Below are 25,658 nucleotides of genomic sequence, written 5' to 3' on the forward strand. Positions count from 1 at the left end.
AGCGCCACGTTTCCGGTTAAATTCCTAGGACCTTTATTTTGGCGCATCTGCAGATTAAAGTTAATGACGTAGCAGAGCATTTGTTGTCAGTAGGTGTCCAGGCCGCGCAGCCTGTCCAGAGACAGAGGCTTATCCAATTACTGACACTCTGCACAAGTCACACAGTGCATTACACAGGCTCGTTTCCTTTGGGATGAAAAACAAAAACCTATACTTCCTTCCCCAAAGAAGCCAAAGTATGTAAAGTGTATCCTGGTGGTCAGCACCGTGTTACAAAAGCAAACAGCAGAAGCAGAGAGAGGTGGTTGGAGGCTCAGATCTCCAGCCTTTCAGCAGAGGGACACGCAGTAAATACTCCATTGTTTGATTCATATTTATTATTTTAAAACAATACTTGGACACTTTGCAAAGAACGATTTGAAAAGCTATTGTAACCAAATGCTTTTTATAAACGCGTCCTTACAAAGTGGCTAAAAGCATCTGCACCAGGCATCACTGCATTCAAATCGATTCTTTATCTAACTGATGAATTACAATAATCCATGTATTTTAACTGACTCTTCACCTTAGACTCGGTGCTATGAAGGTATTTTAATGCAACACTGACGACAAGGTGCATTTAAATACTTTACCTGACACCAGACACACTGCACTGTATTTACTGTATTTACTGACTAGTCGGTTCCTTTGTTTAATACACTGAATGCTAACACTGATACATCGGCTCTTTGGAAATGATTCTATTCAATTATTCTGTACAGAACGTGCTTCGTGCAAACGCCAGATGCGGCCATTTGACTGTAACGCGTTACTGTCACGTTGTTCCCCTCTCGTTTTAATTAAAGCCTCTGACTGCGCAGTAAACTCTAATACGGCGTGTCGTTGCATGAGTAATAACGCAGTCCAGTGCACAGCGCGCGCCGTGCAGTCAGCATCGGTCCTCCAGAGCTCTGAGTGGAGCTGTCTCGCCCGCGCCCTCGTGCAGAAGCCTCCTTCCACAGCGCTCCTCCGCCAGCGGACCGACCAGGCCCCTCGCAGCCGCTACGCTGTGGCCCCGAGCCGGCGGGATTCCCACCACGGACCTGGCAGCGTGGAGGTGGCGGTGCGCCGGGCAGCGCCCAGCGGCCAGCGGCGCGACTCCGAGCGCTGGATGCGTGGGGCGCTCCGTGGGAAAAAGCCCGGGCTGTGGTGAAACCCCGAACAAAGTGCGACACACACGCTGATACACGTCATAAACGGGCCCGCCTCGCTGTGCGAGTTGCAACTCTGCGTCCGTGCCCGTCCGCGCGGCCAGCGGCTGATAACCGTAGGTGAGGCTGGTGGAATTGTTGTCTGCGGGGGGGGAGGGGGGCGGGGGGTGACGCGCACTTCACGGCAGCCCCTGCGCTGTCAGACGAGGAAGTGAGGATTCACACACGCCCATTTCAGCCCGTCGACCCTGCGAAAGAGCCCGGACCCGTTGATCTGATAACAGCAGCACACTTTATCAGCATGCGCTCACTTTCGGATGGACAACGGGGGGAATAACCCGCAGGACGACGGCGATTACCGGAGGTAGGTGAGCCGAGCGCTTTACGCGTAACGTGGACATGACATTTCCCCAAAATGTTATTACGGTGGAGGCCTGTCTCCATCTTTTTTATACAGTCACATGCATGATCTCTGGCCTAGCTGTCATCGTGCAGCGACTCACTGGTGGCCTATCACCGCCGAACACGGCGAGGCTGACACGTTCGGTTAACAGGCTGCGGGCCAGATGTCAGCATCTGGCCGCTGTGCGTGGACTCGCACCTGCTCGCGTGCCGATGTTGCGTTAATTAGCTTGAGTTCATGCTGCAGATCGAGCTTCACGTTCAACCTCAACCCCCGTAGTTGGGGGATTTTACCCAGGATTTGTGCGAGTATATCCACATGTTTGCGCCAGTGTGTGTTACACTGTGGTGAGTCCTCATTGTGCAGCAGCCTCAGGACCCCTGGTCTCTGGAGCCTGCAGTGTTTTACAGCAGCAACAGTTGTCTGAATGTGCTTCAGAAGCTCGTTCTGCACAGGTTTAATGGCCTAATTATTAATCACACAGTTGACTAAATTCATGTTTAGACTTCCTGCTTCTCTTTCTGTTTTGGCTTGTTGCTGTGACTTGACAGTGGAGACTTTATTTAAATATTTGGACTAAACTATTAATTGGTTAATTGGAAAATAATCATTAGAAAGGCGACATAAACAGGCAATTGCATCCTACAAATCATTCATATCAGTTATTGTAAGAATAATTAAAAAGATGCCTGGTACGAGACAGCAACTGTGATGAGAGATGTGAAGTCCTAACGTATTTGGGAAGTTGACTGTTGGTTGCTGATGGTGCAGAGTAACTGATGTGCTCAGGGCTCAGCGGCCTGATACAGTCAGAGGTGGTACCTGTAGGATGTTGTTTCCCTGCAGTGGTGCTCAGATTAACGGCTGCCATGGCGCTAATCCAACTTGCCAGGCTGACATGGATAGTAACGGTGTCATGTGTCAGTCGACCGCCTGTAAATGTGCTCCACAGCCAAAGATGTGGTCTGAGAATTTCATTCCCCGTCGGCAGAGACTGTTTGATTCAGGTGTCGCGTTATGTCCCACAAAACAAACTGCAGAGGATGTCCAGCATTGAGTCCACGGGTTTCAGACAAGCTGCATGAAAACTGAGATCCACTAAATGTGAAACCAGTGAGTCTGATTCACGTTCAGATGCATTTCACTGCCTTAATGTTTGTCTTCATGGATTCATGGAGAAAAAACATCAGCGAGGAATAAAAAACCTGCAGCTAAGGAAAAAAAACAAAAACAAACAAAAATTATTTGGTGTTTGTAGCTCATTGTTATTTTTTTATTTAATTACTTAAACGACTTTAGTATAAAACAACTAAAGTAAACTGAAATACATAGTTTGACCTTAGACCACACCCCCTGCAGCCTCTGTCAGCTTCTGATTGGCTGATGGACAAGCTGCCAGGTTGTTACTTAATTAATTACAGTCAGCAGACGTCAAAGGTTGAAACCTTTAATGCAACTCAAATTGGTTTCGATATTAAACAATTGAAACAATTTCACATTTAGTAACCAAGTCTTTAAATCACCTTGTGATTAGGTTAGTAACTCAGTAGTTAGTAATACATAATAGTCAATAATCAGATGGTCATGTTAAAGAGTGAGAGTTAAAGGAGTCAGTAACAATTATTGAGTCAGTACAGTGTTAGAAAGTGAGTGAGTCAGTCAGTCAGTCAGTCAGTCCTTCATTTAGGTCAGTCAGTAAGAACAGTCACATGATCGTCATAGAAGTGGTTCAGTTGATAGAACTTTCACTGACTAACTCCTACTAACTCTCTGTGTTAATAACTGTCAGTGCTACAGGCTGAACGATGGACAGAGAGCTGGTCCGACAGAACCAGTCAGACCACAGAGACGCCAGCAATGGAACCAGCCCCCAGGCCTCCGCCACCACACCCAGCTCCTCCACCCCCACAACCCCCACCCCCCCTCGACTCACCCCCAACCCCATGCTCCTGGACTCCCCTGCTCCTGCGCTAACTCCCACCACCTCCTCTCCCCCTCCTCCTCTCACCCCTGCTCCGTCCGTCTCTTCGACCCACGCCCCGAAGGTGGCAGCGGGCGGTACTCCGTCCCCCCACATCCTCATCCCTGCTCCACCTAAGCTCACGTCCACTGCAACCCCTGCTCTCCGGACGTACTCTCGCCCCATCCTTCCATCGCCGGCGGGCAAGACGTCCAGCACACAGACCCCCAGCCCGTCCTCCTTCCTCCCTCCATCCTCCTCTTCCTCCTCCTCCTCCTCCTCGCTTGCTGCAACCAGCACGGCCTCCTCCCTCCTATCGTCCTCTTCTGGAACGCACAGCAACACCCCCATGTCAACCAAGACCTCCACCAGTCTGACCAACGGTACCACAAGGCCCGTGTCTACGCCGACCTCCACGCCCATAACCCCCTTCCACACACCAGCCAGTCCACCTGGCAGACAGGTAAGACCTCCCTTAGCCCTTATCTGGCGAAGACTCAGCTCACCGCCGTTAATCAGCAGACAGTTAGCTTAGCTTAGCACAAAGACTGGAAACTGCTAGCCTGCCTCAACCAGCTCCCTAAAGTCTCTATGTCCGCTGACTGTGGGTTTCATATGTGTGAAGCTGACGCATTGTGGTTTCTTCAGTCTTCTATTTGCAGCTGGTGTCAGTTCCCAAATTGTGAAACCAGTGAAATGATGGTCTAAAGACAGATGGTCTCTGTCTACAGAATGATTACTAGTCACAGACAGAGCTGCGGGAGCGATCACCTCTTATCCAGAGGCTGCTGTGGAATTGCTTAGTCTGTGTCGACGCCTCCAACTGAAAGCCAGAGAGAAACGCAGCATCCACGTCCCCGACGGTTAATATTTCATGGTTATCACTTACTCCACAGGGGAAAAGAGATCTGAGCTGATGGGAGGAGGGTTTCTCCCTTTTGCGCAGATCTGCGTTTACCTGTGTGGGCTAATACCCTCCCTAGCTGAGCCGGGCTGCATCCTCTGCTGAGAGGCCTGAAGGAGAGTGTTTGTGCAGTGACTGTGGGTCAGCGTCTGTCTGCATTCTGACGGTTCAGGGTCCAGTTCCCTCTGCGTTCGCTTTCATCTCGGCACATTTCGCCCCCTTCAAGAACAATTGTGGCCGTGCGACGCTGTAGGTCTGTGGAAGCAGGTGCTGTGGGTCGTCCACAGACAGAAGATGAAGGAAGTACGGTGCCGCTGTTTGTTTGCCTGATGATTAATGCGGTCCTCTGCTCCATGCAAACATTGGGCTTTCGTTTGATCCATGCTATTAATCATAATCAGGATGAGACAGTGTTGTATGTGCAGGCGTGTCCTCAGCTCCAGTCATTGCTCCGTCTCTGGGAAGAGGAGACGATAATGATGTGACTGTAGGTGAAAGGATCAAGATACAGGAAATATTAATAATTAGCTCATCATGGACGTTGCTGTCGAGTCCTGCTTGTGGAATTTGCCTTTAATCATGTGGATGTCGTTGATCATCCAGACTAACGTTTTTTATGCTGATCCAACTGTATCCAGCTGTTTGAGTTACTGCAGTAACAATAATTTCAGTGTTTCGGCTCCACTGAATCCTGCTTGGAACCACACGTCTTATATAAACATTAAGTGTTTCCTTTGCCAATGCTCTCTGGTCTCGTCACAGGTGAGTGGGATCGGGAGCGTTTCCAGCCAATCAGGGCGAAGCGTCCTGAACCCGTGCCTCTCCAGCTCTCGTGTTGCTCCAAAGCTCTCCCTCCTTCGTTGCAGGTATCCCAGGCCCATCCTGTGGCCACGCCGGGCCTAATGCGAGCCAATCAGAGCCCCTCGCCTGTCAGGCAGCGAGTCTCCCAGCAGACGCTGCTGCTGGGGAAAGGTCTCAAAGGGTCTGGGCAGGACCAGGTGCTGCTCAGAGCTCAGATGGTAAACCTGGATAGACACACACACACACACACACACACACACACACACGCATTTACATGTAATCAGCAGCAAAATGTCCAGTATTTAAATGAGGCAGCAGCTTCAGGATACTCAGTTTACGTGTTCCTTTAGCCGCAGCTCGTCCATTCCAGCTGCTGACGTGTTCAGCCGTGTGTTGTCATGTCTCTGGACTGTTTTGTGCCTCTCTCTTCCTCTCTGTGCTTGTTTTCATGGTCACCTGTCTCCATGTTGTGTCTCTGGTGTCTCCCGGGGCCTGTTGACGCCTCGGGCCCCTGGGTCTGTGTTAATGATCCAGCCGTGGCTCTATGAGCCAGCGGTGCAGGGTGACTTAAGACTCCTTCTTTCCTCCCTCCTACACTCACTCCTCTCCTTGTTTCCTTTCTCTCTGCTTGTTCCTGCAGCTGATTCTTACGTCTGCTATGCGACCTGCCCCGTCCTCCTCCTCACCCTCTCCCCCTTCCTCTAACCCTGCCTCCACTCAGGTGAGCATCTGAGAAACGCTACCATCCTGAAGTACGGATGTTTGATTATTGATGCAGTGTTGTGAAATGATAACTGTGGCATCGCATGGAAAAGACGAGAACAATGTTTTCGTTGTCGTTGGAGTCCAGTCCTTGGGTCTGTAACTTGGTACCAGTCATAGTGTTGACACCTTCTCTGGGCCTCCTTCACACCGGTTGCCTGGCTGCAGTTGCTAAGCTGTGATTGGCTCAGCGCTGTTTGGGGGAGGGGCTTGTTACACACCTTCACAATGATTCAAAGAGGTGTCGCTGAACCTGTCTCTGTGTGTCTCCCCTGTCCAGCTGCAGAGCCTCACCCTGAGGCCTCCTCCCCCCGGAGCCCTCACCATCCCTCCCTCCCTGCGACTCAAACCTCCCTCCTCGGCGCCGCCTCCGCTCTCCCGTCCTCACGCCCTGCCCATCTTCCCGCCTCTCAGGCCGCGACCGCACCCGAGCACCATGACGACAGACGGCCCGGCCACGCCCACCCGCCACCTCGCCGTTCCTCCACCAAGTAGGTCCCAGAAGGGAGACCAGTTGACTTTAGATTTTGGTGATAAAACAGCAAAACAGACATGTGTGCTAGCAAAGCTCTGCGTGACCTGATCCACTCAGACCTGATGGAAGTTGTGCTTCTAAGTGATAATTGGTTTGTCCCAGATATTCCCAGTAACATGACTGTCTTACTTTCTCCTTCACTTCCTTCATCCATCCTTTCCCTCTGCAGCTCTCTACTCTCCAGTTCAAGTCCCTCTCAGACCCAGACTTCATTCTCCAAAGGGCCACCGAGCGTCGTCCCCTCGACAGACCTCATCCTTCCAGCCGATCACTGCTGCTCCGTCCGGCCACGCCTGTCCTGCTAGGCCGTCGCTGTCTGGACTCAGGTCCACCCCGTTATCCCAGCCCCCGCTGGGCTGTGGCCAGTCCCAGCACGGCCCGCTCTCTGCGCCCACCTCCAGGTCCGCCGCTTCTCACTTTGAGCGGCCGTCTGCGGCGCGGCAGCTTCAGATCATCGCCCTCTCTTCGAGTCGGCAGCCACAGCCCGGCACGTACGGCCACATGGGCCAGTCGCCCCCCGCAGAGCTCTCCAAACAAATAAAAAGGACGTTAAGCAGCGACGAGGCACTTCCCCCTTCTCTAAGCTCTACTTTGCCTAAAACGAGCTGTTCCCTGCCCTCCCCTCCCTCCGTCCTGAGTCCAGCCTCCTCCCCGGGTCAAGCTGGGCCTCAGACGCAGACTCAGAAAGGAGAGGTAGAAGAGGGTGAGGAGCACAGAGAGCGAGGGGTGAGGCAGGCAGTCAGAGATGAGGGCAGTGTGGGCAAAGTCGACCAAAGAGAGACGGCGGAGGAGAAACCGATGCCTGAGAAGGAAGTGGGTCAGAACGACCAGGTGGAGGCGGGAAGAGAGGAAGAACAAATGGAGGTGACGGAGGAAGGACAAGGAGACAGAGACAAGACGGAGGAGCAGAAGGAGACAAAGGGGACAGAGGAGGAGGAAGGAGATGCCGTGCCCATCGCCATGGACCAGTCTGACAACCAGAACACATGTCCCGTCCCCACACCCAGTGCCGTTAAAGACTCTGACTCAGAACCCAAACCCGTCCTGGCTCTGGTTTCAGGCCCCGTTCCTGCCCCTGTCCCGGCACCAGGTCCAGTCCCAGAGGTCCAGAGTCAGAAGCTACCGGAGTCTCATCGGGAGCCTGAGTCTGTGAGCCAGGAGGACTTCAGCGAGAACATGTCGACCCAGTCCGACAACCAGTCAGGTACCAGTTACCACAAAAAGCAGTACCGGAGATAAGTGAAGTGAACCTAAAAGTTTAAGGTAAATTCAAAGAATAACAATCATCTAACCAAGTAACTCTGCTTCTTCCAGCCTTGTCCAGCCTCTCCTCCCAGTCTCCCCCCTCCTCACCCTTCATCACACCCTCGACAGAAAACCCCCCTCCCCTCCTGCCCGCTCCGACTGACCTCAGCCCGTCCCAGCATGAGACGGAGAGAATCCACAAGTCCGGTGGGGAATCGGAGCAGCGGGTTGAGGCTGAGATGCAGCCGCTCGGCCAATCAGAGGACGACACAGACAGCCTTGGCCATTCACCGGGTGGCCCCTGGGAGCCCAAGGCGTGGCCTGAGGGACGGCAGGTCCTGACTCACCTGGTGGAAGGATTCGTCATCCAGGAGGGGCTGCAGCCATTTCCTGTAGGAACACATACACACACACGCACTGATGGACACACACACACACACACACACACACACACACACACACACACACACACACACACACACACACACACACACACACACACACACAGAGTAATTCAGTGAAATCCCTCTGTGTCTTGCAGGTGAACCGCTCCTCGCTGCTGGTTCCAGAACAAGTGGCCAAACCACAGGAAGTGAACGGGACCAACGGGAGCCCGGCGCTGCCTGTGATGGACCCGGTTCAACAAACTGAGCCGTCCACAGACTCAGAAGAGGAGGACGGAGTGGACACGGACGACGGACACGGGACCAGTAAGAGTCCAGTTCCTATAGGATCTACAGCTTTAGGTTGTCGTGGCTCAGTAGCTAACGGTCACGGCTGAACGCTCACAGGGTCGGGCCACAGGGACCGGACGGTGCTGCACTGCCAGTTCTGTGGGAAAAGGGGCCACGCGCACAACTTCATGCGGTCCAAGCGCTTCTGCTCCACTTCCTGTGCACGCGGGTGAGTTCACGGCAGCAGAGCGTTTGTGCTGTGAGTGTTGCTGCCACAGCAGCAGCAGCAGCTTGGGCAGGATGTGGTGTGGAGACAGACAGGTGTGAAAATGCAGATACGAGTGTGTGTGTGTGAATCGAGGAAGCGTCACCACGTGTTGTCTCTCCTGTCTGTCTGTCTCTCCGTCAGGTTCAACGTCCGTCTGACGAAGCGCCTGCGGGCTCTGAGCGCAGGCGGTCGGTCCGAGAAGCCGCGGCCGGCGCTGAACCGGGCCGAGTCGGTTCCTGGGAAGCCTCTGTTGCTGCGGCTGGTGGGGACCCTGAACTAACCTCTGCACTTCACACAGTCTGACCTTAAGGGCTTCTTTCCAAACACTGACTTAAATAGTGATAGTCGTTTTGAATTGCTCCAGTCCAGGAGGCTAACGGCACCGTAAGCTGACAGCAACCACAAAAACCAAGCAGAACCTGAAAGACTGAACCTGAGTTCAGTCTTTCAGGTTTAGTTTAGCAAATATTTCCACCCGCAAATGAATATTTAAACTTAAATGACATATTTGCCTCTTTACTTCCGTGTCATGTAATTGTTTCTCTCTCCTCTCGCAGCCTCGTGATCTGTGGAGCGCCGGCCGCCGTGAGAAGGAGGGAAAGGATAAAGCGGCGGCGGCGGAGGAGGAGGAGATGGTGGGAGGAGGCGAGGAGGAGGACGACGGCGGGGAGGAAGACCCCGCCGTCGCCATGACGGTGAGGATGGACCGGCGGGCGGCGCGGAGGGCGAGGAGGGCGTCGGCGCCCGCCGTGACCACGTCCACGCCCACCAGCACGTTCAAGCCGGCGCCGTCCCAGTGGAGCGTGGAGGACGTCACCGCCTTCATCCACGCGCTGCCAGGTAAGCCTCCCTCGCCTGCTGAACCTTTACCTACTCCTGTGCACATCCTCCCGGGACCTCCACTGTGTTGGGACTCGGCAGCCGTTGTTTAAATTGTGCGATTGATTTATGCAAACGCCGAAACGTCCTAATTGTGGACAGATGTCACCGACAGTTTGTGCGCGGCTCCAATTAACTGTTTCGCAAAACGCTGAATGAACCACAGAATGAGGTAACGCTCATACTTCCAGCCGCCAGAGTGAAATACGTCGGGGAGAGAAAACACTTCTCGAGCTAATTAGAAATATCTGCACGGCTGCTGCTGCTCCGCGGGTGGATAGGTGAACGCTGCAGGGTTCTGGATGACCTGCAGCTGGAGCAGACAGGAGCAGAACAGCCTGACGGGTCGTCCGGTAGCTTTATTCTGCAGCGGGTCTAATGGCTGTTGTCCGCAGGCTGCAGCGACGTGGCAGAAGCTTTCCGGGTGCAGGAGATCGACGGCCAGGCTCTGCTGCTGCTCACCGAGGACCACCTCATGACCAGCATGAACATCAAACTGGGACCGGCGCTCAAGATCTGCGCCCACATCAACGCACTGAAAAACCAATGAGACGGGAAACGACGGACAGAAAAGAGACGAGAGCTGAAGGAAAGCGGGCAATAGAGACGAGGAACATCGAACAATTGGAAGACGAAGGTTCTAAACGGAGGTGTGGCCTTAGAAGACGAAGCAGAGATGCAGATGCAGGAAGAGTCCAGAGAAATTTCATCCGTTCTGACTGTAGCAGGAAACTGAGGGGGGGTTTTGTACCTTTGTGTATATTTTACAAGAAGCTGGAGAGTGTACATTTGAAGCTATTTCATGAAGGATTTTGAACATTTAATATATAAAATTTGTCTATTTAGTTTTTTTTAGAACGTGACGTCAATGACAAATCTATCCCGTAGCTAACATAACCGGTGTGTGTAAAAGAAAACATAATAATGCGTAGACTTTGTAAGTGATTAATGAAAGTTTAATGTTTTATATCACTATATTCTGGACAAAAACATGTCTGTGGATTCAAAAGGTCACTATCAGGGTAGAGACTGGTGTCTTTAATCGTCACATTTTTATGGTATCCTGCTTGAAATTATTTAATAAATCAATACTTAATCAAAGCAGTCGGCGTTTGTTGTTGTTTCTCACATAACAAGGAAGAGAAATCTGTTTCAAAGGAAAACGATCTCAGTTCCTTCCTGATACCTGTTCAGGAGCCAGAGCTCAGATTGGAGCAGATCCGTGTCTCCATGTGCTGCTTCTCTCATTAGTTTGGTTCTATTTCTCTGGATCTGGTTTGGGTTAAACTCAGATCTCAGATCAGCTGTGATTGGCTCAAAGCTTGGCCTGAGGAGCGCGTGCTGCCACACCCTGGGAGAAATCTTATTCTAGGCATTTTCTTCTTATCAACCCAACGAGACAGAGCAGGAACTTTTATATTTCTACTGATTCTGTCACCTAAGAGTAAATTACATCAGTTAATCCTGTGCCTGGCACATAGATATAATATTTCATCATCTGGAACAGTGAACCGAACTTTTCCATCGCTGCAGATCTAAACCTCTCCACCAGTGATTTTTTGGAACGCGTGACTACGCAGGGCTGCACACCATGGCGCACATATGCAGGCAGATGACGGGCAGCACGGCCAGCTGTGCCGGCTGGATCGGGATCATCGTGGCCACGGCCACCAACGACTGGGTCCGGACCTGCGAGCACTCGATGGCCACCTGCCTCCGCATGGACGAGCTGGGCTCCCGGGGGCTCTGGGCGGAGTGCGTCATCTCCCCGACGCTTTACCACTGCGTGACCCTCAACCAGATCCTCAACCTGCCCGGTGAGAGCTGCTTGAAACCTAGAACACCAGCCGATGCATCCTTTTATTATTATTCTGGTTCAATAACTGCTTATTGCAGTCTGCCAGTGTGTGTGTGTGTGTGTGTGTGTGTGTGTGTGTGTGTGTGTGTGTGCGCGCATTCCTAAGACTGCCTGTGTGCCAGTGCTGAGCTCTGTTGTTGATTACACAGTCAGCTCAACAGATCTGTGTGTGTCTCAGCCCACATCCAGACGGCCCGGGCTCTGATGATCCTGGCCTGTCTGATGGGGCTCCCTGGGATGATGCTCCTACTCACCTCCATGCCCTGCGTCCGGCTGCCCAACGACAGCTCGGCCATCAAGAAGCTCCGAGCCCGAGCGGGAAGCGTCCTGTTCATCCTCATGGGTAAGCAACAACTTACTCAAGAACCCAGCTTTGACTCCAACACAGCGTCACACTCGACCAAAATGTCTCAGAGTTGGCCAGAATGTTTAGATGAACACCATCTGCTGCAGGTATAGATGCCTTTAAATAAACCCTCTTCCACACTGAGAATGCTCAGCTCCCGGCTCTTTGGGCGGAGGGTCAGGGTCTGTCTTCCTGTGGGTTGAGTCGGTTCCTGTCGACGACCTCTGGGCTCTGACGGGAACTCGAACCATGCACCAAATGCTCTGTGTAAGGCTGCACTCAACCTGCTCGTCTGTTCCAGCTGTGTGCGGCGCCATCTCCACCGTCTGGTTCCCCATCGGCGCTCACCACAACGAGGGTCTGATGTCGTTCGGCTTCTCGCTCTACGCCGGCTGGGTCGGCTCCGGGCTCTGTCTGCTGGGCGGCACCATGATGCTGTGCTTCCACAGCACCGTCCCCTGGTCCCCGAGCAGGGACAACAGCTTCTACTACTCCAGGCAGAGGGGCACGGCCACAGCAGTGGACCCCCCCGCCAACCACGGCAAGAGCGAGCGGGTGTGAAGAAGCATCATCATCATCAGTGTCGTTCGCGATGTCTGAGCTGATTCCCTCAACACCTTTACTGTTCCTTTTACTAGTAAAACCTTTATTTCATTTTCTGTTTTAAATCGGTTGACGACATATCGATAAACGTCTGTTATTGTAATATGAGACTCTGTTATTTTAATGTTTCTTATGCTTTAAACATAGTATAATCTAAGCTGAGTTGATTTTCTTTAAATCGTACATGTATCCATGAATCAGTATCAGTGTATAAGCTCCGTGCTACAGAAATAAAACATCTAATTGTTTTTGCTGATTCAAAGTCTCACAATTAATAATTTCACTCAAAAACACTCATTTATTCCTTGTTATCTGTCGAGCACATTAGCAGAGCAGAAAAACGCCAAAGCAAACAGGCAGAAGGTTCTGACTGTAAACAAAGCACACACATAAAAAACTAGAGGTCGGCTGACGGCTGTGCTGCATTCAAGGTCTAGAGTTTAAGTCCAGTTAAAGGGACATTTGAAGCTTCTTTAAGTCCAGATTTCTGACTCATAATTTTAAACAAATCATAATTGAACGACTCATTCTTATTGTTTCCATCGTGACATTTTCTCTGTAGGTCTGTGTCTATTCTAGGCTGTAACGTTGTACTTGCTGTCCTTTGGTGTTGTTATGGTTTTGTCCCTCTAGGATCATTGTGCTAACTGAGCCCTGACTTTGAGACAACCTGACCTCGTGGGCCTGGTTGGTCCCTTGGTCGTCTGTATCATTATCGTCCACCTTCAGCCTGAGAGTAAGATGCAAAGATGTTGGTGGAGGTTCACTGTCACATCTGGTTCCACCAAACCAAGTCACAAACGTATGAAGCTTCTGTTCAGTCTTCTACACCTGCATCAAACCCGTGATTGGTCCTTCCCTTGGACCCGCTGCCTGAGTTCATGTACTGGCCTGCTGGTCCGGACTGGTATCCATACTGGTCTCCGTAGTCCTCGTACTGGCTGTCATGCTGCCCCTCACCCTGCTCGTTGTACTGGTCCCCCTGCTGGTGATGGTAGCCCCTCTCCTCGGGGGCGGACCAGCCCTGGTAGGGTCTGTCATCCTGCTCCTGGGGGTAGAGGTCAGCGTCGGGGGAGAAGCTGTCGTCCAGGTGCTCGTCGTAGCGCTGGTAGGAGCTGGCGTGGGCCTGTTGCTCGCGGGCGCTCAGCTCCAGGGTGCTGTGCCACACTCCGTAGCAGGCGTAGATCAGCAGACCTGGGCAGCAACAGAGCAGGTTAGAGCAAAGCAAGCCTCGCGTTCTAACGCAGCAAAGTGCCTCGACTCACCGATGAGGCACCAGATGGTGAAACGGGCCCACGTGAGCGAGGACAGTTTGAGCATGAGGTAGCTGTTGACCACTATGGCCGCCGCGGGAACGAACGGCACGCAGGGCGCCATGTAGGGCAGCCTCCGGGGGCTCTCTGGCTGCCGTATGATGGTGACCAACAGCTTGGCCATGGAGCCGGCCATCAGCACAGCCGTCAGGCCTGAAATCGCCGCCGCCACCCCACTTCGCTCCTCAAAACCAAATATGACGGTGGACCAGAGGAGGAAGGACATGAGGAAGAGGAGGATGGTGCATCGGGTTACTACGCGGCCCGTTGCCGGGGTGGGACGTGCAGAGGCGTCGGGCATCCCCAGACGCAGCCGCAGCGTGTAGTAATGGCCTCCCAGCAGCCGCTTAAGCAGGGGGGCCTGGCCCGTGTGGACGTCGGAGGCGTCCCCCTCCCCCTCTGCCCCCCCGCTGTGGTAGGACGAAGCGCCGTCGCCCTCCGACTCTTCGATCAGCATCCTGTCGTCTTTTACGGGTACGGCCCCGTCGTCCTGGTGCTTGAGCTCGTCCACGTCCGCGTCCTCGTCGGAGGTGAACTGGTGCGTGTCAGTGTGGTCGTCGGGCTGGTAGCGCAGCAGGAGCACACACACGCTGACCAGGGTGTAGGCCAGCAGGGTGCCGATGGACATCATCTCGATCAGGTCTCTGAGACTCACCAGCAGAGCAAGAAGAGCGGCGAAGCTCCCGGACACCACGCACGCCACCGTGGGAGTGTGTGTGAGCGCAGACACGTGGGACAGGAACCTGCGGATCAGAACGAGTCAGCAGCAGTCGGGTTGTGAGTGCTTGCGTTTCAGCCTCACCTGAACAGCAGCCCGTCTCGGGCCATGGCGTAGATGACCCTGGGCATGGGGAACAAGGAGCCCAGCAGAGACACCGTGAGTCCGGCGATGGAGCCCACAGCCACCGTGTACTTCCCCCACAGGAAGCCGTGGTCCGCGAACATCTCCATGAGAGGAGCGGAGCCGTCGATCAGGTTGTAGGGAACCATGAGCGTCAGGATCGCGCTCACCTGCACACAGTCAGTTCGAGGGTGACCACCTTGGGTCAAGTAGCAACCAACAGGTCACATGACGGCTCACTGACCGACACGTAGGCCGTGAGGCAGGTGACCAGCGAGGCGGTGATGGCGTACGGGATGGAGGTGTTGGGGTTTTTGGCCTCCTCCCCCGTGGTGGCGATGATGTCGAAGCCGATGAAGGCGTAGAAACACGTCGCTGCTCCCTGCATCACCTGCACACACCGTGAAGCGTCAGGGGAGGAGCTGCGGCAGGACTCAAGCGCTCGCTGCGGATCCTCACCCCAGACCAGCCGTAGGGGAGGAAGTTGCCTCCCTCCCAGTTGCTGGCGGACAGGAAGAAGAGCCCGGCCACGATCATGAAGACCCACACCACCACGTTGACCACGTTCAGGACGTTGTTGAAGCCCACGGAGTTACGCACGCCGAGAGCAATGACCAGCGTGACCAGCAGGGCGATGAACAGGGCCAGCAGGTCCGGGTACGTGTCCTCACCCTTACCTGAGGAACACGCAGCGCTGGAATGAGCCGGTCCCTGACCTGTCCCAGCAGCACAGCCACCGTCTTTACTCACCGAGGCCTCTGAGCGTGCCCAGGTGCGTTATCATGTAGTTACTGATGCTGTGATTGGCCAGAGAGTCGAACATGCTGCTCAGAGCCGACGCCCCCGCGGCCGTGCCGATCAGATACTCCAGGATCAGGTTCCAGCCAATGAAAAATGCCACAAACTCTCCGACCGTCACGTAGCTGTAGGTGTAGGCCGAGCCGGTCGTCTTAGGGACCCGGACACCAAACTCGGCGTAACAAACACCTGCACGGGACACAAACACACCACCGTGCTCATCTGGCAGCATGGATCAAGGCTTCCTCATTAGTCCCTGTGTGTGTCTCACCTGACAGGATGGAGGCCACCGCTGCGATAATGAAGGACAGGATGACCCCGGGTCCAGCCATCGCCTTGGCAACCAGCCCGGCAACCACATACATCCCCGTGCCAACGCAGCTGCCCACCCCCAGCGACACCAGGTCCACGGTGGTCAGGACCTTGGCCAGCCCAACCGCCGACCCCTCGGCCAGCACCGTCAGGTCATCAGAGCTCTGCCCCATGGAGCCCACGGGTTTGGTCCGCAGCAGGCGGGAGTACATGTTGTACCAAGCGTCGCCCAGCGACAGCCGGCCCAGCCACGCTGCCATCACCGCTTTAGTGCTTATGCCTTCGTCAAGGTGCTGCTCATCAGCCGTCTGCTCCTGGCTGCGACTAGGCTCATCACGTTGAACAGATCTAGACTAAGAAACTGTGAAACAGTTTTAACTCAGTTTAATTTCAATTAGTGCATGATGAGTGACCACAATCCCAGTATATATATATATATGATGCATCAGCTGCTCTCCTCACTCACTAGAGCGAGACTCCCTCTGTGAAATATTAATGAGCAGGGATCTGCTTCCAACACAGAAAGGTACAACTACAGAAGTTAGAAGTGAACCAAGTAAACCCTGAGCCGACTTCTAAAAATTTTAGATGCTTCCCACTTTAACAGGTTAATTTATCCCCTAAACTGACAGCAGCACCGCATGAATATGATGGCTGCGTGTTCGGAGAACACACTGTTTGAATGGTCCTATGAAGCAAACAGGCAGACAAGAGATGCCCACCTGAGCAGGTTAAACACTCACTGGCTGCGTTTATCCTGGTGAAGAGGTTCGGCAGGTGTCTGGTCCAGTCCCCGTCCTCTGCAGACCTGCAGGAAACGCTGACGAGCAGAGACCGCAGTGTTAATCATTCAGACCTGACGCCATGTGACCGGGCTGATCAAATATTTAACACCTGAAACCTTTACCTGTCATGATCACTCACAGAATCCAGTATCTGCAGTAAAATGTGTGCATGAGTCAGCTCGGACTGGGAGCTGGACTGGGAACTGGACAGGTGTGTGTACGTGTGTGTTGGTCTGAGTTAGTGTTTGACAGGCAGAGAGAGAGTATCTCCTCCTATATTAACACTCACTGGCCACTTTATTAGGTACAACTGAACCCAGACCTCTGCTCTAATTCCTCTCTAATTTTTGACGCTGTCAGAAGAGTGACGATGGGAGCTGGACTCGTATTAGGCATAGCTTATAAAGTGGCTATTGAAACAAGCATGGGGCATTTCTGACACTGAACCAACAATTTAATTGGTAATAATAAATTTCCTATAATAAAACACCAGTGTATTTTGTTGGATATTTGTCCAGTTGTTAGATTTTTATAGACTTCAGTAAATCCCCTCAAGTGTTAAAGCCCAAGTGGGAAACCCACGTCCTGACAATGAAACAGCCTGAAGCTACAGCTACAGGAAAACACCCGAGACCCCCAGTGTCAGGAAGCGGGCGAGTAGTTGTCTGCGTGACCTGCAGGAAGCAACACACTTCACCGTTTACACAATCCTCATCTGTGAACAAATCTACAGCAGGAGAATCTTTCAAAGCTCCTGAAGCAATAAAAAAAGATAGAGAGAACATAAATAGAAAAAATAACTGAAGGTGGATGAATTACTGAGACTGAGCTTTACACACAACAGATGAGCAAACGGGAGCCAATCCAGACACATACACACTAACTGCAGCTGCAGGACGTCCAGTGCCAAAGCCAAGCTTCTGTGCTGAAGTATTTTCAGTGAGAAGGAGCGTCTCCTCACACCAGGTGATGGTAGTTAACACAGTAATGCTAAAACCCCTGTTTCATGCCCATAAGCAGCAGAATGCACATCAGCCGCCGTGTAGAGAGTCTGTTTAAACTGTTTATTTCTGTGACTTGTGCCGAGTACGTGGAGATTTTCATCCAAATCACTTACATAAAAAAGGTCTTTTTAATGAACAGTAAAGCTTCTAGTGTTCAACCAAAACATAGTTTGCTCAATATTGACACAATTAGCTTATTAATTAAAAGCACATTTAAATTTTTTTGTGCACATCACGGTTATATTAAATAAGTTTAGTGCTTGTCATCAGCTGCATCACTTGAAGTATCTGTACCACCACCCAAAGGGGTTTCAATTAACTGCTTACACAGAACAGAGCAAGACACCACACAAAACTTATTTTTCTACTTTTATTGTCCTTTCCTGCTCCAGATGTTGACACACACAACTGCAGCACTCGACAACGGTTCACTCGTCTGCCTCTGAATCTTCGTCGTCCTGGCTGATCTGGAAGTAACGCAGCTCGTACGTCTCCTTGTCCGACGCCACCACTCTGAGCCAGTCACGCAGGTTGTTCTTCTTCAAGTACTTCTTTGTCAGGTATTTCAGATACCTACAAGAAAGGAGACAATGTTTTCATTTAAAAGAATTTTACTACAGATTTTCAAACAAAACAAACTTCTCGTACCTTTTGGAGAACTGCTTCTCAGACGTGACATTGATCTTGTTCTTCATGCGGATAACCTGAACGATGTTGCCCAGATTCCCTGTCTTTCCGTTGACCTTTATCCTCTCTTTGAGGAAGGTTTCCTATTGAACAGAGCACAGTGATGCACTAGGGAAGAGAACCCTAGTCAAGTGGGAGCTAGGGAAGGAGGCCCTAGACCAGTCGTAGGTTAGCTCACCAATTAACCCTTTTATATTGATTTTCATATTTGTTACAAACAAGACTGCCAATATAATCACAGCTGCAAACAAGTTTTTGTCACCAAGTCTAGACTTACAAAGTTTGCAGAGTCCAGGATTCCATCCTCCACGGGGTGGGTCAGGTCCAAGGTGAACTTCAGCACTGGTCCCTTTTTGGACTTCTTGCCAGTAGCTGGTCTCTTCTGCTTGAGCTATTAAATGAAGGTACATAGTTATTGATGAAACTAATGCAAAAAAAACGATAGATCAGAATTAGGATTAGTCCTTCTCTACACATTAATTAATCGAAACAAAAATATTCAATAGTAGTTTAGTGACTGAGGAAAAAACTACACGTACTAAGAATCTACCTTTATCTCTTTATTAAAAAATCTGCAGAATTAAACTCTGCAGATTTTGACACCAAATATACAATAACATTCACGTTTGGTGTAAGATGTAACGCGCATTATTTCTACAGAGACTGGCGTCCTGTCAGACTATGAATGGAACACGTGTAACTAAGAGTCAAGGCTAATGTGAGCTAATGCTAATTCCAGGATTGTGCTAAACGTTCAAACAAAAAACATCCAAAGCTCGCGTACGGCGTTACAAATCTCCACACTTATTCCGTTTGAGCACGTAATGAACAAAAGCACCACTAAATAAACCTCAAACTACTTAATCGCAGGGGGAGCTTCGGGAACTCACCGGCGCCATGTTAAGGGATCGGACGAGAAAGGGCCCACCGGAGGTGACGCAAAGTAACGTAATGGGTGTCGCTCGAAGCCCTTGCCATATATGGTCAACCCAGTGTCAAGCGGAAATCGACGTTTCCTCACATTACTCTGGAAAATGACTCAATTTAACGAGCTGTGTTGAGCCTAGGTCAACAGCCATAACCTACCATAAAATGTTACCTTATACGTCTGATGTGCTCAACTTGAAATACTTACATTTGACTTTTATCATAGTGCGGTTTGAAACAGCTCTCTTCGGTATCCAGACAACCTGATAATGAAGCCCAATCACTGAGCCCCACACAGACTGCCTCCTGATGAGTCAGGTCAACAGGCAGAACTTCCATGCGCGTTTCTTTCCATTGTGGTATCAAGTGATTCATCTGCACATTACAGCTTGAGGCATTAAGGCACTGTCTGTTAGTGTAGCACATGTCTCTGTTGCCATGGCTTAAAGACAAAATAAACATGCTGAAGCAGGAGAGAGGCACATCAACTCCTCCAGCAGCTTTTAAGAGTTCATGCTTATACTAGTTTGACCTTCAAGTGCCACCAGCAGGATAAAGAGGAGAATTGCATCAAGACATACACAAACAATACATAGGTTGCTCTAGTTTGATGATTTTCATCCTTTCTTTGGAAAAAGCCCATTTAGTTCACTTGCAGGAAATTGTTTCAAATTCTTATTTTGTTAAGTTCACTCAAAGGTGTGTCAAAGGAAAAATCTTAGTTTGTCTGCTGTGGTCAAATGTTTAAATGAAGGCACCGCCATGAAGGACAGCATTAATTTTATTACGTTACCTTTTTGAAATATTAGTTGTCCACCATAGAGCATGTAACGTAGCTCAAACTCCAGTTTTCATGCAACCCCCCGGCCCCAACACAAAAGCCAACAATGAAAGGTGCATTCAGCCATTGTTGAACGGTCAGCCTGAGCCCACCCAATGACCACGGTTTGGTTCAGACACAAAAAGCAGACAGACATAGTTTGCAGTTTTTGTCCATTTGTTTCATTGTTTTATTTTGCCATCTCCAGTCAGGTGACAAAGGCCTCGAGTGAACAAAAGGTTTGCAACTCTACCACCCTCCCCAACCCGATTGAGTCCCTCAAGAGAAACACACACACCTCACTGCAAACTGCCTCCCACATTTCGGAGGCCCACACCGCTACACACTCACGCCTCAAAACAAAATAACACTCCTTTTGTATTGGAGATGGCCGGGGCAGTGGAGCAAGTCACAACTACCCCCATTGTAAGCAAGGTGAGAGCGTACAAGACCCTCACCTCCCTCAAACTTCTACACAGACTGGCATCACGAGGGTAAATCACTGAAGTTTGTTTTTTTTTTTCCCTGGTGGGGAGGAAAAAGCAAAAAGAAAAACTAAACACTTGTTGGTTTTAGAGCTTTGACATGCTGGGGCTCTTAAGTGCTACCACCAAACCCAGCGCTAAAGAGAAAAATGGACCTTGCTGCGCCCAATCCCCCACAGGAACCAGAGCAAAGGCCATGCTGGAAGCGGTGGGACAACCTAAATCAGAATTTAGTATCTACAGGGCAACCCTCCCTCCCACTGTTAAAACAAATCTCTCCCTTCCTCCCTGCTAAAAGGCTTTAAACCTGCTGTATTCACCTACAGAATAAAAAAATAATCATACAAAAGCTGAATCCCGTTGTTATTTAAACATTCAGGAATGTGAGTGGCGAAAACCAACACTTTGAAGGCAAAAATAAGCAGGAATGAGCAACTGATCATTATTTTTAAAGTTGTTTTATATAAAGTAGATTGTTACCAAACAAAACCTCAGTGATCAGGCAGTGAACCACGCAGCGAGCTGCAGTGGAACATTCCCAAACAGCAATGGAAAACAGAAACAAGGGGAGAAATAAAAGATCAATGATGAGAAATCACAACAGAATGATTGAGGTTGTCTGTGAAGGCCGACGCTTTGGTGACAGAACCAATGAGAATGCAGGAGACTGGTTGTGGGTGGTGCTTGTTGCCTGGGCAGCAAAGTCCATCTCCCTATTTGCTGGCCAGGACCTTGGTAGCGACAGCACATTCCTCCCCCATGGCAGAAATCACGGTGACCTGTGGAGAGCAAACATGTTCGAGTCAATCATCTGAAACTTTACACATGCAGCTGCCACTTCTCACATTTTCCCCCGTGGGACATGCTTCAGCTCTAATGCAGGACTGAATCACCTGCTTAGGGAGGTTTGAGTGTAAACGTCAAACAACGTGACAGCTTTTCGTTTCATCTCAGGATGGCACACAGCTGCCAACAATGTTGAGTATGTTGCCTATCGCATCTTTGCCTGCATGTTTACAGAGTGGGAAACCCCAGTCTAAAATCTGCAACCGACCTGATGTGACGCTTACCATGAATTCTTCACCCGCCTCAAACTTCGTCTCAATTTCCCTTCCGATTTCGTTTTCGGGGACACGCAGGTCCTCCCTGATGTCACCATTGTCGCTCATCAAGGACATGTAGTTTTCATTGATGTTAACCAACTGGGAAGATGAAGGTGCAAAACATGATTTTTAATGCACATAAAAAAAAAAATAAAAAAAAAATACAATCACTTCACTCAAATTCTCATTTTCTGTTGACTTGTTAAATATCTAAATCATGATTTGTGTACATTGTTCATTATTTAGGCCACGTCTCACTGGAACTGTTCCAACATGAAGTTCACAGGCTTCATGGTTAGAACAAATCCTGCATCTTTACAGCTTTGTCTATAACAACTCAAGTCGACAGCAATTAAGAAGTTCTGTTCAAGCGAGTCCAGTGCACATGTTTTAACAGGCAGTGATAAATATTAAAATTACTGATTTTACTACTTTAACCTGTTTGGAGTTTACTGCTACAAATTAATCAGTTCAGACAAACTAGACCCATCAGGTGCCTCTAACACATGTATTGACCTGTCGCCACTGTGGCCTAAAGGTTTTTTTTTCTTGTAGAGTTGCTGGTGTTTTTCTTCTGTCTCCAAGTCTTAGTAGGTGAAGAACACAATTGTGCAAGTGGCTCCACCCAACGTGTCATTGTATTGTGTTGCCCAGTGATATAACATCTGTACAATGAACTCCATATTGTTTGTTATACAACCTATGAATCTGATCCACTGAAGTTATTTATATCCTCTGTCATTCTGTGGTATGAAACCGCGAGGGTAATTAACTCAGGTTACCACAGGAGGAATTCCCATAAGTTACATCAGCAGTTGAAACAAGTGACATTTTTAAGACTTAGAATTCATAAGGCATTAAGTTTTTTAAACCAAGAATTGGAGGCCAACTTCATAGGTTAGGCTTTCAATTATACGAAATCTATCAAATTAGGTGTTTTTGTTTGGTCTCTCAGATTGTTGCTGTAGCTTTTTCCAGTTCTTTCCAGCTGAGATAAAGGCTCTGATCAAATGCAACAGACACAAAATAATGCTTACCTGATAATCTATCCTCTTAATGGAAGGAACATCCATGTTGTGGGTGGAGGGGCACATATCTTCATACTTCTTGTTAGTGAAGATGTCAATACCAACCAGGTTAACCTGCAAATGATCCACAAGCAATTAAGGTCATGACATAAATCTGCAGGGAAATGTAAAAAGGCCTGGTTCAACCACAACAGAAAGTCAACTTTGTCAACACTTGGCACAACAAGTTTTAGATCCCATCTATTGAATTTTATGCGCAAAGGCATGGATTAAGAAGTTTTTCTCATGGGGAAAAAATGAAAAGACAAACCCATTTACATGAAGTCTAATGGCTATGTAAATTTTGGACATATACTATCATTTTAGTTGTCAAGTAACAGACAACATTCTCCTTTCATCACTGTGACCAAGTTCCAGTTGAGGGTAATGTAAACCCTGCTGTTTTAAGAAAAAGGATAAGGAAACTACGCATTACTTAAAGACAAACTGTTGTGAAATCTGAGATCTTCGAGATTCCAGCTGCACCTTTCTTGCCAGTGTGCATTTTACTGTAGACCTTCAAAAGTAACTGTACTTAAGCAAAATCCTACCTTAGCATGTCCGTGCTTGCCAGTCTTGGAGGTGGACATCTCAACAATTTTGCAGGGACGTCCCTTGAGTACCACATAGCCGTTCTTACGCAGAGCAGAGCACTGCATGGGGTAGGTGGCGGAGGCGCCAGACTCACCAGTCTGGAAGTCAAGATCGGGATCTGCCATGGTACGATGGGTCAGGGGCGCGCTGCAGAACATCACATGCAAACAGATTACAGATTAGGGATCAATACTCAAACCTAAATGAGTTATGGTTAAAGAAAAACTGGTGGTAGAAACCTCAAAACCATTTAAACAAAGTAACCAGAGTATTGACATATTGAGCATTGATGTTACGTTTACCAGTTTGGGATTTTCAAAGCGGTAACTTAATTCAGTAATGATAAAATTGACATGTACAGAGAACATTTCAGTGTCAGTCACCCATTTGATTTCAGTGAAATCAACAGATCACATTATGCAAGTAATCAAAGCCGTATGCAATAAGCATCTGCAGAAAGACTGATGACTGATTTAGTTTAAATGTATTACTGTCACAAGCAGTTCACATCTATTTTAATATTTGTGTATTAATGGATTTAAATAAATTTTCTAATAGAAGGAATTGCTGAATACTTTTAACCAACTTGATCTCTCTAAAACCAGTCCTTATTGAAAAAATGGTTTGACTGAGCAAAATAACTTTAGAGTTGGAGGGAGGAAATGTCAAACAGTAAGAGTCCAAATTTCTATAACTTGTTCAATTGAAGTGCATATAAACCGAAGCCAAATTCAGAGATGAAGCCACTGGACATTTGGGGATTAAAATTTAAAAACTCCAAAATGGGTATATGAAATGTAAAGATAAAAAACCATGCACTAATGCAAAGTAACACTTAAATTTGTGTTCAAATGTAGCAGTTTCTCTAATTACTACATTTTCATTTAAGTTTCTACTCCAAATGACATCGCCAGATCCACGTGGACACTGCCAGAATCTGTAAAAGAGCTTTACCAGTGCGCTTTAGAAAAATATAAACAAGGTCCGAACAGGTTAATGTGGTAGCAGGGCCCAACACGAGGCTGCGCCACTTTCTAACTTCGAACTGTAATCTACTTTCAACTTTAGCTGCTGTAAAGCAACATCTGCCAGATGTCCTGTTGACAGCAACGACGCGTTTGAGTTGCAAACATCGACTCTGGGGGGATTAAAGGGATCGTTTGAGAGCTGCCCATCCACACGTTAGCACCAGCTGCGGAGTTAACTAGTCAGCCAAGTGGAACCGCGCCAGATAACGGTGCAAATCTCACCGTTCACGACGACGCACGCCAGCTAGCGCAACCGTTTCGCTTTACACAAGATTGGAGTTAACCGGTTTAAGACTCGCGGCGATGCAAACGGTCAACATGCGCCTCCCGAGTGTTAGCTACAATGCTAACAGTAGCTAGTCACGCTAGCCGTCCATTCAGCTCCGTCCAAATACAGCCAAAATGTCGCTCAATCATCAATGGCCGGCGTGTCAACCGGCAATATGGTCTGACGAGCAACGCTATAGAGCTGGATGTCAAGTGAAGCGCGGCGTCTGAGCGCGCTGTGCTCGCTAACGGAGACGTTAGCACGAAGCATGACAAGCGACTTGCACCGACCGCGCCGCCGAAGGCCGCATGTCCCTTTGATTGAGCCTGGTAACGCTAGCTAGAACATGGACACCCACACCCTGCTCTGCCATCGACTACAACCGCCGAGAACTCCCAGAAGTAGCTCCACGCCACCCTGAACCAGGTCACAACTACTTTAGTACCTTTGAATCCGCTACGAGGTCAGTCAAAAACCCGTTAAACCTCTGCTTATAACCCGCAAGGAAGAAACACGCGCCATGCCACACTTACCTTCCAAGAAAAAGAGGACCGAAACTGCGCAGGCGCGACCAACTTTACTGCAGCATCCGTAGAGGAAGAAGAGAGGGAGGGGGCGCTTATGTGTTCCGGTGGAGGCCAAGCAGAAAGGGATGCCAGATCTGAGGCAAACATGGCAACCCAGCAGACTACCAAGACATGCATCCTTTTGGAATATTTGTTGGAATCCGTTTACTAAAAGATGAAAGATTGATTATTAAGTAATTTTGTTAATCTACAGTGTTCATACGCAGTGACCCAGTATTGATAAAACATTTTCAAATGGGTTAATTAAATTCAATTAGTATTAATACAGTTCAATTAAGATTAATACTATTTTTATTCATTCCGATTTTTGTATATAACTAATTTTGATTATATGATTTATTATATGAATGCAAATGTTATGTAAACTATGTAATGTCAGATGGTAGAGCTGTAATAATACATCATCAATTATTTGGCGACTATATTTTGTTCTGAACCTGTATCTGTACCTTCAGCTATCAGAGAATTATAGTGAGATAAAGATGAAATATAAGTAAATGTAATTAGGGAGCAACATGTTGAACAACTTGTTTAAGCATTGGTATCAGGTAAAAAGTTGTATTTAAATGTAATATCTATTTGTGACTACACTGTTAATGTCTTAACAAAGT

The 25,658-nt window shown here is 49.2% G+C and overlaps 5 protein-coding genes across 7 annotated transcripts; 2 read left to right on the plus strand and 3 right to left on the minus strand.

The window, feature by feature from the left end:
* The first annotated feature begins 431 nt into the window (after positions 1-431).
* si:ch211-230g15.5 (polyhomeotic-like protein 3) lies at positions 432-10,722 on the plus strand. Of its 2 annotated transcripts, XM_029145612.3 has the most exons (12): positions 432-1,554; positions 3,383-4,016; positions 5,324-5,476; positions 5,899-5,979; positions 6,301-6,511; positions 6,725-7,759; positions 7,870-8,192; positions 8,342-8,510; positions 8,592-8,703; positions 8,884-9,004; positions 9,300-9,582; positions 10,017-10,722. In XM_029145612.3, the coding sequence occupies exons 2-12, from the start codon at positions 3,399-3,401 to the stop codon at positions 10,169-10,171; spliced, it is 3,261 nt and encodes a 1,086-aa protein (XP_029001445.1). In that variant the 5' UTR covers positions 432-1,554; positions 3,383-3,398; the 3' UTR covers positions 10,172-10,722. The 2 variants fall into 2 exon arrangements, with proteins under 2 accessions (XP_029001445.1, XP_029001446.1); XM_029145613.3 differs by lacking the exon at positions 5,899-5,979.
* Positions 10,723-10,966: 244 nt separating this feature from the next.
* cldn11b (claudin 11b) lies at positions 10,967-12,684 on the plus strand. Its single transcript, XM_029145647.3, has 3 exons — positions 10,967-11,438; positions 11,658-11,822; positions 12,127-12,684. The coding sequence occupies exons 1-3, from the start codon at positions 11,213-11,215 to the stop codon at positions 12,384-12,386; spliced, it is 651 nt and encodes a 216-aa protein (XP_029001480.1). The 5' UTR covers positions 10,967-11,212; the 3' UTR covers positions 12,387-12,684.
* A 3-nt stretch (positions 12,685-12,687) lies between these two features.
* On the minus strand, positions 12,688-17,691 carry slc7a14b (solute carrier family 7 member 14b). The gene is made up of 8 exons (XM_029145620.3): positions 16,436-17,691; positions 15,652-16,053; positions 15,333-15,569; positions 15,042-15,259; positions 14,827-14,973; positions 14,544-14,752; positions 13,694-14,484; positions 12,688-13,622 (listed from the first exon to the last, which is right to left on the minus strand). Exons 2-8 carry the CDS (start codon positions 15,950-15,952, stop codon positions 13,246-13,248), a joined length of 2,280 nt encoding a protein of 759 aa, XP_029001453.1. The 5' UTR covers positions 15,953-16,053; positions 16,436-17,691; the 3' UTR covers positions 12,688-13,245.
* Positions 17,692-17,837: 146 nt separating this feature from the next.
* On the minus strand, positions 17,838-19,195 carry rpl22l1 (ribosomal protein L22-like 1). Its single transcript, XM_029145650.3, has 4 exons — positions 19,059-19,195; positions 18,446-18,559; positions 18,130-18,251; positions 17,838-18,054 (listed from the first exon to the last, which is right to left on the minus strand). The coding sequence occupies exons 1-4, from the start codon at positions 19,065-19,067 to the stop codon at positions 17,910-17,912; spliced, it is 390 nt and encodes a 129-aa protein (XP_029001483.1). The 5' UTR covers positions 19,068-19,195; the 3' UTR covers positions 17,838-17,909.
* Positions 19,196-20,423: 1,228 nt separating this feature from the next.
* Positions 20,424-25,136, minus strand: eif5a (eukaryotic translation initiation factor 5A). Of its 2 annotated transcripts, none has more exons than XM_029145648.3 (5): positions 24,994-25,136; positions 23,122-23,311; positions 22,541-22,645; positions 21,471-21,602; positions 20,424-21,179 (listed from the first exon to the last, which is right to left on the minus strand). In XM_029145648.3, exons 2-5 carry the CDS (start codon positions 23,287-23,289, stop codon positions 21,114-21,116), a joined length of 471 nt encoding a protein of 156 aa, XP_029001481.1. In that variant the 5' UTR covers positions 23,290-23,311; positions 24,994-25,136; the 3' UTR covers positions 20,424-21,113. The 2 variants fall into 2 exon arrangements, with proteins under 2 accessions (XP_029001481.1, XP_029001482.1); XM_029145649.3 differs by lacking the exon at positions 24,994-25,136 and adding an exon at positions 24,906-24,929.
* Between the last annotated feature and the right edge of the window lie 522 nt (positions 25,137-25,658).

Source organism: Betta splendens, chromosome 4 (assembly GCF_900634795.4).
Source record: "Betta splendens chromosome 4, fBetSpl5.4, whole genome shotgun sequence".
NCBI lineage: Eukaryota > Metazoa > Chordata > Actinopteri > Anabantiformes > Osphronemidae > Betta > Betta splendens.

Excerpts from the sequence above, each read along its gene's own strand:
- si:ch211-230g15.5 (XM_029145612.3), top strand. The coding sequence starts at position 3,399 with ATGGACAGAGAGCTGGTCCGACAGAACCAGTCAGACCACAGAGACGCC. Across the intron at positions 8,193-8,341 it reads AGGGGCTGCAGCCATTTCCT|GTGAACCGCTCCTCGCTGCT; the intron begins GTAGGAACACAT and ends TGTGTCTTGCAG. Across the intron at positions 9,005-9,299 it reads AGCCTCTGTTGCTGCGGCTG|CCTCGTGATCTGTGGAGCGC; the intron begins GTGGGGACCCTG and ends CTCCTCTCGCAG.
- cldn11b (XM_029145647.3), top strand. The coding sequence starts at position 11,213 with ATGGCGCACATATGCAGGCAGATGACGGGCAGCACGGCCAGCTGTGCC. Across the intron at positions 11,439-11,657 it reads CCAGATCCTCAACCTGCCCG|CCCACATCCAGACGGCCCGG; the intron begins GTGAGAGCTGCT and ends TGTGTGTCTCAG. Across the intron at positions 11,823-12,126 it reads CGTCCTGTTCATCCTCATGG|CTGTGTGCGGCGCCATCTCC; the intron begins GTAAGCAACAAC and ends CGTCTGTTCCAG.
- slc7a14b (XM_029145620.3), bottom strand. The coding sequence starts at position 15,952 with ATGGCAGCGTGGCTGGGCCGGCTGTCGCTGGGCGACGCTTGGTACAAC. Across the intron at positions 15,570-15,651 it reads GGTGGCCTCCATCCTGTCAG|GTGTTTGTTACGCCGAGTTT; the intron begins GTGAGACACACA and ends TGTCCCGTGCAG. Across the intron at positions 14,753-14,826 it reads GCCTCACGGCCTACGTGTCG|GTGAGCGCGATCCTGACGCT; the intron begins GTCAGTGAGCCG and ends GACTGTGTGCAG.
- rpl22l1 (XM_029145650.3), bottom strand. Across the intron at positions 18,252-18,445 it reads TCCTGGACTCTGCAAACTTT|GAAACCTTCCTCAAAGAGAG; the intron begins GTAAGTCTAGAC and ends TCTGTTCAATAG. Across the intron at positions 18,055-18,129 it reads GAGAAGCAGTTCTCCAAAAG|GTATCTGAAATACCTGACAA; the intron begins GTACGAGAAGTT and ends CCTTTCTTGTAG.
- eif5a (XM_029145648.3), bottom strand. The coding sequence starts at position 23,289 with ATGGCAGATCCCGATCTTGACTTCCAGACTGGTGAGTCTGGCGCCTCC. Across the intron at positions 22,646-23,121 it reads GCAAGCACGGACATGCTAAG|GTTAACCTGGTTGGTATTGA; the intron begins GTAGGATTTTGC and ends GATCATTTGCAG. Across the intron at positions 21,603-22,540 it reads TTAAGAGGATAGATTATCAG|TTGGTTAACATCAATGAAAA; the intron begins GTAAGCATTATT and ends TCATCTTCCCAG.